At 49.1% G+C, this 10,776-nt stretch overlaps 3 protein-coding genes across 6 annotated transcripts; all 3 read right to left on the reverse strand.

Moving 5' to 3' along the window:
* Positions 1–261: 261 nt before the first annotated feature.
* LOC136477643 (uncharacterized) lies at positions 262–2,034 on the reverse strand. Of its 3 annotated transcripts, none has more exons than XR_010764077.1 (3): positions 674–2,034; positions 491–592; positions 262–382 (listed from the first exon to the last, which is right to left on the reverse strand). XR_010764077.1 is itself a non-coding variant. In XM_066475875.1 (3 exons), the coding sequence occupies exons 1-3, from the start codon at positions 1,113–1,115 to the stop codon at positions 315–317; spliced, it is 411 nt and encodes a 136-aa protein (XP_066331972.1). In that variant the 5' UTR covers positions 1,116–2,034; the 3' UTR covers positions 296–314. The 3 variants fall into 3 exon arrangements, 1 of the variants encoding a protein (XP_066331972.1); XR_010764078.1 differs by having other exon boundaries at positions 296–379; XM_066475875.1 differs by lacking the exon at positions 491–592 and having other exon boundaries at positions 296–382; positions 674–767; positions 867–2,034.
* A 2,647-nt stretch (positions 2,035–4,681) lies between these two features.
* Positions 4,682–5,422, reverse strand: LOC136454009 (formin-like protein 20). Its single transcript, XM_066454561.1, has one exon. It carries the CDS (start codon positions 5,420–5,422, stop codon positions 4,682–4,684), a length of 741 nt encoding a protein of 246 aa, XP_066310658.1.
* Positions 5,423–5,906: 484 nt separating this feature from the next.
* Positions 5,907–8,788, reverse strand: LOC136473222 (actin-depolymerizing factor 2). Of its 2 annotated transcripts, none has more exons than XM_066470931.1 (3): positions 8,572–8,788; positions 7,064–7,329; positions 5,907–6,461 (listed from the first exon to the last, which is right to left on the reverse strand). In XM_066470931.1, exons 1-3 carry the CDS (start codon positions 8,590–8,592, stop codon positions 6,311–6,313), a joined length of 438 nt encoding a protein of 145 aa, XP_066327028.1. In that variant the 5' UTR covers positions 8,593–8,788; the 3' UTR covers positions 5,907–6,310. The 2 variants fall into 2 exon arrangements, with proteins under 2 accessions (XP_066327028.1, XP_066327078.1); XM_066470981.1 differs by lacking the exon at positions 8,572–8,788 and adding an exon at positions 7,460–8,465.
* Positions 8,789–10,776: the final 1,988 nt, after the last annotated feature.

Consider the following 10,776-nt stretch of genomic DNA (forward strand, 5'->3'; position numbering starts at 1 on the left):
CGAAGCCAAGAGAAGGCCTCGCAGGGGGAACCACGACGGCGAAGACGTCCCCGCCACCTAGCGACGGGAGCGGGATAGCCGACAACGGGGCCGCGGAAGAAGCCGGGACTGGAGCCGTAGAAGAACTCCGCACCGGAGGAGCGGTAGAACTCGGGACAGAGGCAACCAAAGAACTCGACACCGGCGCTTCAGAAGAAGTCGGCGCGGGAGCCTCAGAAGAACTCACACCCGACCTCCGATTACTTCAAAAAGTTCAAAACTAAAATTCAAAACAAAGAGGAGAAATTCAGTGCAACAAGAACATGAAAAACAACTCACCGCCGCATGATGAGGGGGACTTCATCATCCTCTTCTTCCTCAGCCAACGAAACCAGAGCACCTGCTGAAAAGGAGATGAAAAGTACTCGGTTCAAGAGAGAAACAGGAAAATAAAAGAACAAAGAGTATTAAATGTGCTCACCTAAGAGCATGCTAGCAACAATTGGAGTACCTGAGGGAGTACTTGGTTTGCGAGGCTTCTTGGAGACAGGCAAGCCAGATGAAGACCCGTCCATTCGCCCCCTCTTCGGGACACTACGAGGACCGCGAGGGACTAGACGAGGAACATATTCTTCATATACATCAACAAATCCGGAAGAAACCCCAGGAAGGGCTGTAAAGGTTCAAGACTTACTAATTGCAGAAGTACCAGCTAGGCGATCCCCAGTCTCCGCCACGGCAGGGAGAACATCAAGGGGGATCGGATCGACAAAGTTCCGCCCAAGCTCCTGCGAAAAAAGATAAAACACCGAGACAAGGAAAAGCTAAGCAAGAGCGGGTGCAGCAAGAATACATAAAGAACTCAAACAAAAAGATAGACAACTCACAGCTGGGGGCGGGTTGATGGCCGAGAACTCAGAGATGGCAGGAGGAATGACGCTCACTCCTTTCAGCATCTTCTGAAGGCGCTCGAGTACCTCCTCACCGGTCAGCTCAAGAGCTGGGACCATGCGCGAAGGATCCTCGGCCCCAGAATACTCAAAGCCGAGATGTTCCCGCTCTTTCAGGGGCTGAACCCGGCGACGAAGGAAACTTGAAACAATACCAAAGCCGGTCAAACCCTGCTGTTTCAGCATGCTAATCCTATCAAGGAGTGGCTGGATCGCTTGAATCTCAGCAGGTGACTCAAGCTTCTTGTCCCATCGGTCATTCACCACAGGACCGGATCCGGAGTGAACGACAAGAGAAGGGATCAAATTGGCAGCGTAAAACCACTCGGCACGCCAATCTTTGACAGAATCGACCAGGTCGTAATCAAAAAACTTGATTTTGAGACCCTGGCGAAACTAAATCCCGCAACCGCCGAGGGCACTGGTTTCCTCACGGCGGGGTTGAGGTTTCAGGCGAAAGAAAAAGCGAAAAAGAGAGAGAGAAGGAGGGATCCCAAGGAAGGCTTCACAAAGATGAACAAAAATAGAAAGATGGAGAACGGCATTGGGGGTTAGATGGTTCAGACTAACCCCGAAATAACCAAGAAACTGATGAAGGAAGGCGGAAGCAGGAAGACAAAGTCCAGCGCGGACAAAAGAAACAAAAAGGACAATCTCACCAGGACCCGGGGCCGGAACCCGATGCTCGCCCGGAACTCTCCATTCAGCGATGACTTTGCTTTGGATCAAGCCATCACTAACGAGCTCGCGCAGCTGGTCTTCGCTGGTTGTTGGAGCAGGCCAAACCTTCTGAGCTGCCCTCATGGCCACGAACTCCTGGTTTTCAATCAAAGACAGGGATGACTCCTCGTCCACGAAGGTTGCCTAAGACTTGCTTGCGGTCTTCTTCTTTCCCATGAACTGGCGGGAGCAAAAAAGGCGCTAAGGAGGACGAAGCTAGAATGATGGCGCTCGGGCAATGGCGACAATGACGGCGGCGGGTTTCTGAGAACTAGGGTTTAAAGGCAAGAGCTGGGCGACAAGGGAAAGGAAGATAAAAGGTCTTTAAATAGATTTCTCAGTGATACAAACGGCCCATAAGGCCCGTTAAAGCACAGCGTGGAAACGCAACAGTCCATTTACCGATGCAGCTAAAACGACGGAGGGCACGAATCCACACAACGATACAAACCAATGGGCAGATTTTAGACTTATCCGCACAGCACCACAGCAGGGTTATCAGATAACTACAAGAACAACTCGTTGAACCAAGAAGAAAGAAAGGGCTACCTCATGAGGAACAAAAGAACCCGGTTATGTAAGAAAGAACTCGGTAGTCTCATGAACGACAGGGATCACACCAGAAAAGACAAAGACAACTAAGAAGACAAGATTCGTTACATTACAAGCGACTTCAAAAATAGAAGATTACAAATCTTATAAGACCCAACGAACTCGGCACCACGAAAAGCAAAGTAGCAAAGAGGAACACGGACACGACTAAGCTCTGGAACGACTACGTGTCCCAAATTGCTACTCGGAAGGACAGACCGCCATCAGCTACACTGTTTTCTTCAAAGGACGGACGTAGTGCATCCAAGGCGGAAATCGGCAGCACGGCAGGGCAACATGGAGCAGAGAAGGCCGGCGGGCATCTGTCTACCCAAGACCGATGTGATGCTGGATATGGTGTTGATCTGCGCCGGACGGTCTCAAGACAGGCGACGAGGATCAACCCAAAACTGCCGGATGAAGGAACGAAGCCCACATCACAAGACTTCCTCCAACTACCACCACGTACATCCTGGCACAATGCTGTCGCGGGACTAGCCTACCTCTAATCCCTATCACAAGACTTCCTCCAGCTACGACAAGACACACAGGAACTACAAAATACGCCCGGGGGCTGCTCTACTTCACAAACTACCATATTCACAACCACGAAGGTTTCAACAGAATGTCCAATGGATGAAAACAAGCACCCCGAGACAGTATTTATAGGCCAAAGGATCGGCGCACATGGACCAGAAGTACCAACGAAATAAGCCTAACAAAGGACACAACGAAAAGACAGGACTCAATAATGGATGGCTCAGGCGAGAAGAAACAGTACTCGAAGACGGGCATATTCGAAAGAATATACCAGCACAGTACAACCCGTGAACAAAAGGCATTTACACTCAACCACCACCACACAACTACATCTGACAACAGCAGACTATCAAAAGAATACGCTAAGACCTCGCATCCGAGTTCTTCCTGAACAAAACAACATGGACATAAGCTCGGAGGCTGCATGCCGCGTAACTACTCGGATGATGAAATAATCCAAGTCTCGGAAACTACTTCAGAACACAAATTTTAAAGCAACATAAAGGATCAAGACCCTCCAACTTTTTGTTCCAAATAGCAAGAGGCTCGGGGGCTACACTCAGTGAGTGCACTTTTTCTTCGAAAAAGCGCACGTCACCAAAAGACTTACTCAACGCAGACCACTTCAAGACATTACGATAAAAAGAACCCGGAACGAGCCATATTCGAGTTCTTTTTCATAAAACTTCAACGAACAATCAGAGCAACTTCAAGACAAGATCCTCCAGCTCCTTGTTCCAATTAGCAAGAGGCTCGGGGGCTACAACCAGATGGATGTACTTTTTTCAAAAAAGCACTCACCACTCGAAGATCCCAAGAAGCGCTACAAGGTTTCACTCCAGAAAGCACTCGGATGACATTTTGTTCCTACTCAACAAGACTTGAAAGAGCAAAGCGAGACTTTCAGAGCTCAACCATGAAGTGCTCGGGGGCTTGTCGATGCGGGACCCACAGGATACCCCGCAAGGGAGAAAGAAGATCTAGTCCAACTAGGATTCTTCCCATGTAATCTTAGTAGTAGAACTATTAAGTAATCCTACCAGGAAACCTCATTGTAAACCGACTAGGACTCTGGCCTCCTGACTATATAAAGGAGGGCAGGGCTCCTGAGGCAAAGAGAGAACAATTGTACGACACAACACTTGACAATCAATCCAACGCAAAGGCTAAGGCCGACTGGACGTAAGGTTGTTACTCGATCTACGATCGAGGGCCTGAACCAGGATAAATCGGCTGTCTCTTGCGTTAACCATCGAGTTCGGCATACGCCGAAGCCCGAACATACTGCCCCGGGTACCCCCGTGGCAGGCTATCGGTGGTAAAACATCGACAATCGGTACCAATATACTTCTCCTCCACTCATCAGGCATCTTGTTCGATCGAAAAATATGGTAGAACAGCTTGGTTAATCATACTACAGCTATGTCCCCGAGGCATCTCCACACCTCGATTGGGATACCATCCGGTCCCATCGCCTTACCTCCTTTCATCCTTTTCAACGCCCCCAGTTTGTTTTGAGAAAATTCCTTGGTTGCCAAAGTAACATATAGCAATCCTTTAATTGCCATCCAAAAATACCTCTTTCCTTCATTGCCATTCGTTTACGTTCCTATTTCCCCTGGTTGCCATTCTGTCAAATTTCTGGATCACGGTGTCAAATTCCCTCTCCCCCACTCAATGACATGCGGGCCCACACGATCATCCCCTTCCTCCCACAATCTTCTCACCTTCCCCTCCTTGTGTGGTGGCTATGTGCCCGCCGCAGCGGAGGCTGAGCTCGCCCCGGCGCGCGGCCGTGGCGGCTCAAAGCGATCGGAGTGGAGCTCGTGCTGCACTCCCTGCCGCGTTCACCGGCGAGGGCAGGGATGGCCTAGCCGGCCAGCCGCAGCCTAGAGCGTGATCTACGCGGGTGAAGGCCGGGCGGCACCGGCGGCGCTGGGAGCTCCTGTGGTCGACGGCGAGGCGCGGCCGCGGATCCGCCTCGCCGACTCCTCTTCTCCCCCACGCCCAACACCAGGGAGCCGCCACCGCCGGTGGGAGTCAGGCAAGTGGCCGGCGCAGAGCGGCGCGAGGCGCGAGGCCGCGGGGCCGCGCAGAAGGGCACGGAGCCGGTGGGGCCGCGGCGGCCGGTGCGGCGGCTCGCGTGGAGACGCGGAGGCGCGCGAAGCCCGGGGCTGCGGCGGCGGCGCACGATTCTTCGGCGCGGGTGGCTGCAGCAGGGCGTGCGGGGACAGCGGGAGTTGGCCGCGCGGACGCGGGCTGCAGTCGCCGGATCGCGCGTACAGACACAAGATCGCGCAGGCTGGCGCGGAGGCGACGGGCCACGATGGCCAGCGCGGCGGCACGCAAAGACGCGCGGAGGCGACGCCCGAGGGGAGGTACAAGCTGCAGAAGGGCGACGGCGGGCTCGGCCGGGACGGCACGAGGGGTGGCTGCGTGGTGCTCGCGGCCAGCAGAGGCGGCGCTGGGAGCTCCTGTGGTCGACGGCGAGGCGGCATGCATCTTCCCACGAGCGAGCGTCTACGGACCCACGATGAGGACGCAGACGGTGGTGGCCGCGGCGTCGACGGCGGCGGCCAAGGCCCCTGCAACCGCGGGGCGTCGGACACGGGTGAGGACACGGGCGGCGGCGGCCGCGACATCGCCGGCGGTGACTGTGGTGGCTCGGAGCAGCCTAGGCGGACTTACTGCGGCCAAGGGGCTTTTCTAGCGCATTGCCATGCTGGCTTGCTGCAGCTGTGGGCAGATCCCGATGTGTGTGCGGGAGTCCGGCGAGCCCTTTGCCGCCCTCGTTGTCAGGAGCCTCCGCGCGGCACCGAACGTGATGCCGCGGGCGCAGATTTCCCAGCCGTCGGCTCCGATTCGTGAGGGGTCGGGGACTAACGGTGGTGCCTACAGCCGATTGGCTGAGTAGTTGACGTCGTTACGTATGAGTGGACGGGAATGGCAACAAGGGAAGAAAAATTCTAAATGGATGGCAATCAAGGGATAATATATTTTTGGATGGTAATGAAGGGATGGTTATAGTTTTAAGTGGCAACGAAGGAATTTTCTCCAGTTTTAACTCCAATCTCCAGCAACACAATAGCATTCGCCAGCAACGGGTAAATTACGGTCAGAAACAAGTAAACTTGGAACCAGGTTTCATTAAGTAAACCGGGAGCCAGACAGCAGACCAACCGAGTCAATCCCGAACAACCCACAACCACGTCCAGACACCAGACCCAGACCAACCATAAACCGCTATTCCCGAACCACCCACGGGCCACAGCCAGTAATCCAGTATCATCAATACCACAATATAACAAGTTTGCAAATCTTGCTTCGTTTACAGGCTCAGACAACCAAACCTCATACCGATACAGCTTTATAACGCTTCACCAGCTAGAGTCATGCATCGCGACTAAATGATATGCTTACAGGAACTTATTAACAAATACCACGGCGGGAGCTTCATCATTTGATAATAGAATTTGCATCTGACCGAAGTTTCACGGCCCTCCACAGGTCCCTTCAAAGGCGAACCAGCTTCAGTGAGCCCGCTCCCGCAGAACCTCAATGTCCACCTCTGATGGGTCGGTCGCCTGGATCTCGTAGTGGAACCCGTCGAGCTCGTGCTTGATGCGGTCCTTCGAGGTGGAGTACAGCATCTTAGCACGGATGCGGGATGTCGATGGGGACCTGGAATAATAGCGGGTTAGGTAAAAGGTTTGGTGAAGGAAATCAGCAGGAAGGCCAGAGTGGCTAAGTTGAACATGAAAGAATAGAAGACATCATAAGGATACATATAGTACAGTCCAAAAAGTCAACCTCAGAATCTACATAAAAGAATGAACAATTAATGCCAAGAATATTCCTAACTATTGCACCACATGCATTGTCATTCCTTTTGGCCAGAGCTACTAAATTGCTAACTAGTATGGGTTGCCAGGCAAACAGTATTAAACTAGAGATGGTGAGAGCTATCATAGCAAGATCACATCACAAGATCCAATCCAACTTTATAGTTCAATACTGAGTTAATAATGTTCAAAAGGAATAAGGAAGTGCTTAAATAATTAGCATGTTAAGTTTACTGTGCTTGGTGTATTTTAAGCATCCATGTACTTTTTTTTGTAAGTACATAGAATCCTAAAATCACTAACTCATCAACAGTTTACCTCTTTAGCTATTACTATGGGATCTAGTTTAGTTTCATTGGCATTGGCACTACAGCTTAATGCAACTGCTAAACATGAATGAAACAAAATAAAGATATATGCATAAATGATTTTGAATCTCACCAGGCAATGAAGAAAATCTTGCTTTTCTGCACGTTCTCCCCAGTAACAAAATCAAAATCATAGAGAGCGTATCGGCAGTCATTCTCTGGGAGAGAGGCCAAAAAATCATCATAGCTTTCAGTAGTGGCCCCTGTCTTCTCCACAACCACCTGCTTTTGCTTCTCTTCGATTTTGAAGATGACATATCGGAATGCCTTCTTCATTTGGAGCTCGACAAATGTCTCCCTAATGTTAGGAGCAACTCCCATGCCGGAAGATGCATTTGACTGCAGAGAATTGTGCAGACGTTAGAAGAAAATCAAGGCTAAAAAACTGAAATACAAGATGAACTGTTTGATTGCAAACAGGCATAATGGTTAAGTAGTAACTAGAAGATTAACAACGTTCCAATCTTACGATGTATCAACTGTAGTTATGTAGCCACGATTCCTTAAAAGTCACAACCTTCCACATACTGGAAACCATACTACATTTTTATCCAGCAAGCCTGCCTAATCAAAATTACACGGACATACAGAAAATCCCTCCAGATACTCCCTATCCAGGATTGAAAATTGGAACCACGCTTCATAACATGTAAAATCACTTGGACAAATGAACAGTTCAGTGATTGCACAAGAATGGACAGGATTAGACCCAGCACCTAACAGAACCTCAATCAATTGCATCCAATCTAGATGTCCAACTGTGTGAGAAGCAGTTCACCGTCCCCACAATAACGTAAAATAAGGCACCTAGGACTAGGATATCAAAGAAATTGTCCAGTGTAAGAGGCATACTCCAAATATCTCCACTTAGTGGAAGCAGGAATATGACTATACCTACCATGTCCATCCCTCCGGGGAATGAAAACTCTTTATGCAAGCAAGCATAACACATTCTTTTTAAAAAAAAGAACTTATTACAAAGTAGCCACATATTGATTCGGCTGATTTGAAAAGAAAAACTGTGTCAATTACAGCAGATGTTAACCAGAGAACTATCAAGACTGGCAGTATTTCATCCGGGGACGAACTAAGTTTTCTTGCCTTACAGGAATGAACTAAGAACATTCCCAACTCATAACTAAAATAATACTGTGGAGTCTTGACTATGTACTCACTCCCGCTTCTACAGGTCGACTCCAATTTCACACCATCCCCCAGTTTCACAGCTAAAGCCATTTTCCAGCACGGATTCTCAAACTCAGGTTCTGAATACCTACTAGCGACTTACATATCTACTACTTGATTTTACAAATAAACATGTACATATAGGCGACGAAGCTATACACATAATTGCAGTCAGAACAAATGAACATCCGGATGAACAGTCGGTGAGGTCAAATCAATCCCTCCGCAAGGAGATCTAACCCGGGGCAGCCGCCCTCCACGAAGTACCGCACCCAGATCTAAGGAGCGCGGAACCGACCCAGTTCGCACACGCCACACGGATCTCACCACAGCGCGCGCGAATCGCCACGGAGCGTGAGCGGATCGACGAGAGGAAGGAAGGAGCGGGGTACTCACGTGGGAGCGCATGAAGGCCATCGGATCGGGGTGGTGCCAGCGCCCGCGCGCGCCTCTGCGTCGATCTCACGCACGCACGCACGCACGCAGACGGGAGGCGCAAGCAAGGAGAACTGGAGAAGAGACCCCCTCCTCCTCTTCTGTTGTTGGCTGCGGGGGTTTTCTTTTTCTTTTTTCTTTTTTTCAGTTTTATATATGCGGGCTGCTGCGGGTTTTGGGTGGTGGGGCGAAATTCTCCGGAGAGGTGCGCGTTCATATTCGCGGACGCGCCGCTTCGTGAGTTCGTGTGGGTGTGCGTGTGTGGGGGGCGTGTGTGGCGTACACGGCTCGGGGGTCGATGGAGAGGGTGACATGTGGGGCACGTGACGTGCGGGGTCGGAATGTCGGTGAGACGATCGCTTTCATGTGGGCCCCGGTGGGGGTGTGGGGCCAGTGGACGGCGGGCCTAGGCCGCGGGTGGGGACATGGTGCAAGGGGCGGGGGTGCGTCCGGCCCGCTGGCTCTGACTGGGATGGTGGCCCCTCTATTGGAGCCGTGATGATCTCGGCCTCTTTTGATTTGAGAGGAAGGGGAATAAAAAGAGGGCAAATTCGACTGTGCGACAGATGCAAGTTTGAACTTGTAGAGTCAGCGTTTCACGCGTGGACGAAATGGCCATTCTCGTCATTATCCTCGAGTACGTACTCCCTCCGTTAAGAAAAGTATAATTTTAAATTTTGGATAAGTCAAAACTGTTGTAATTTTTGGCCAAGTATATGTCTATGTAATATAATATCAAATTAGTTTAATTAAATTATGTATGAAATATGTTTTGATAGTGTATTTTTTAACTCATAGATGTAAACTTTGTTTACAACTTGGACAAAGTAAGAGAACAAAAGTTGACTTGGATTTTTTTTCAAAAAAAATAGGGATCTATGAGCTACTTTTTAAAAACTTGGACAAAGTAATGAAAAAAATTAACTTAGAATAACACTAAAATGATCTATAAGAGGAGGGACGCCGCGTACAGGCATAGTACAGCAGGAGATTAGGAGCAAGAACTGTAAGGCTTGAAACTTCGCTTTATTTCTTCCTGATCCATTGTAATGCAGAAAAGTGAGAACGGGCACTGTATCCAAATCAATCAAAAACTAAGCAAATATACTCTCTATCTAGCATGTCTTCTTTCATCTCTGGTTTACCTAAACTTTACTGAATAAGAACCGTAGATAATTGCTGAGCATCACTTGGAGCAGGCAAAATAGATATCAGTTCAGACAGGATGATAAATACACATGACCGGAATGGAAGAAATTTTTTTCAGATGGAGGGCGATGAATACACATGACCAAAAGGAGGAATATATGTCCAAAAGAAAAACTTGCTAAGTTTGGCCGTAACTACAAACTCTCATAAAAAAGGTTAGACATTGTGTTAGTCTGCTATTTGAGCATCTCCAAGAGCATCCGTAAATTTGAGACCCTCGCTATCCTAAATATAAACCTACGCTAAATATTCTCCCTTAGCAGTTCTCCTATATCTCAACACCCTAAATTCTAAATATGCCACGGCGCTTAGCCACTGGCCCTAGCAACGAAGTCTAGCTCTGGAAAAAAAAAGGATGCGTCGTCTCCAGTGTCGGCTGCCTCCTCCTCCAGCAACTTGTCCTTGTGATCAGATATTGTAGATGATTAGCCCAGATCAATCGAAAATAAAGGGACAAGGCCGGAGAAAATTGATCATGCTAGCAAGCAAACAAGTGTGGTATTAAATGAGAGAAAAAAATACACATGGATCCATGTCCATACATGCAACAAAAGGCACTAAACTGTACAGGTAAACACAACTGGATTGCAGTATCTGAAGACAGGATACACAGATGAAACCAATGCATCCATAAGTAATCCTATAATTCACGTTATAGAACAGAGAAGGCTGCAATAAGGTCACTTGAGAAGCATTGATCAATTTGATTTGTGCAGGAAAGAACCATGTCAGAAGGGCCACCTAAATGCCACAGCATCCATCTCAATGATCACTCTGCTATGGACCACAACGAAGGAAAGTGCCAAAGACATAACATACCTGCCAAGTTGTAATTGCGTCCAATGCAAGATCAATTTTTTTTCCAACAGGCATTCTGAAAAGGAGGATATGCGTGCCTGATAGATGACATCAAACCATTTGTTAAGAAAAGTAGCACTAAACCAAAAGGACACAAAA

The sequence above is a fragment of the Miscanthus floridulus genome, chromosome 1, assembly GCF_019320115.1.
Source record: "Miscanthus floridulus cultivar M001 chromosome 1, ASM1932011v1, whole genome shotgun sequence".
NCBI classification, from domain to species: Eukaryota; Viridiplantae; Streptophyta; class Magnoliopsida; order Poales; family Poaceae; genus Miscanthus; species Miscanthus floridulus.

Coding starts and splice junctions, on each gene's coding strand:
- LOC136477643 (XM_066475875.1), bottom strand. CDS start 1,115: ATGCTGAAACAGCAGGGTTTGACCGGCTTTGGTATTGTTTCAAGTTTC. Junction 768..866: donor CCATCAACCCGCCCCCAGCT/GTGAGTTGTCTA, acceptor CTTTTTTCGCAG/GAGCTTGGGCGGAACTTTGT. Junction 383..673: donor AGCTGGTACTTCTGCAATTA/GTAAGTCTTGAA, acceptor TCTCCTTTTCAG/CAGGTGCTCTGGTTTCGTTG.
- LOC136454009 (XM_066454561.1), bottom strand. CDS start 5,422: ATGTCGCGGCCGCCGCCGCCCGTGTCCTCACCCGTGTCCGACGCCCCG.
- LOC136473222 (XM_066470931.1), bottom strand. CDS start 8,592: ATGGCCTTCATGCGCTCCCAC. Junction 7,330..8,571: donor TGGCCTTCATGCGCTCCCAC/GTGAGTACCCCG, acceptor AATTCTCTGCAG/TCAAATGCATCTTCCGGCAT. Junction 6,462..7,063: donor AAGATTTTCTTCATTGCCTG/GTGAGATTCAAA, acceptor CTATTATTCCAG/GTCCCCATCGACATCCCGCA.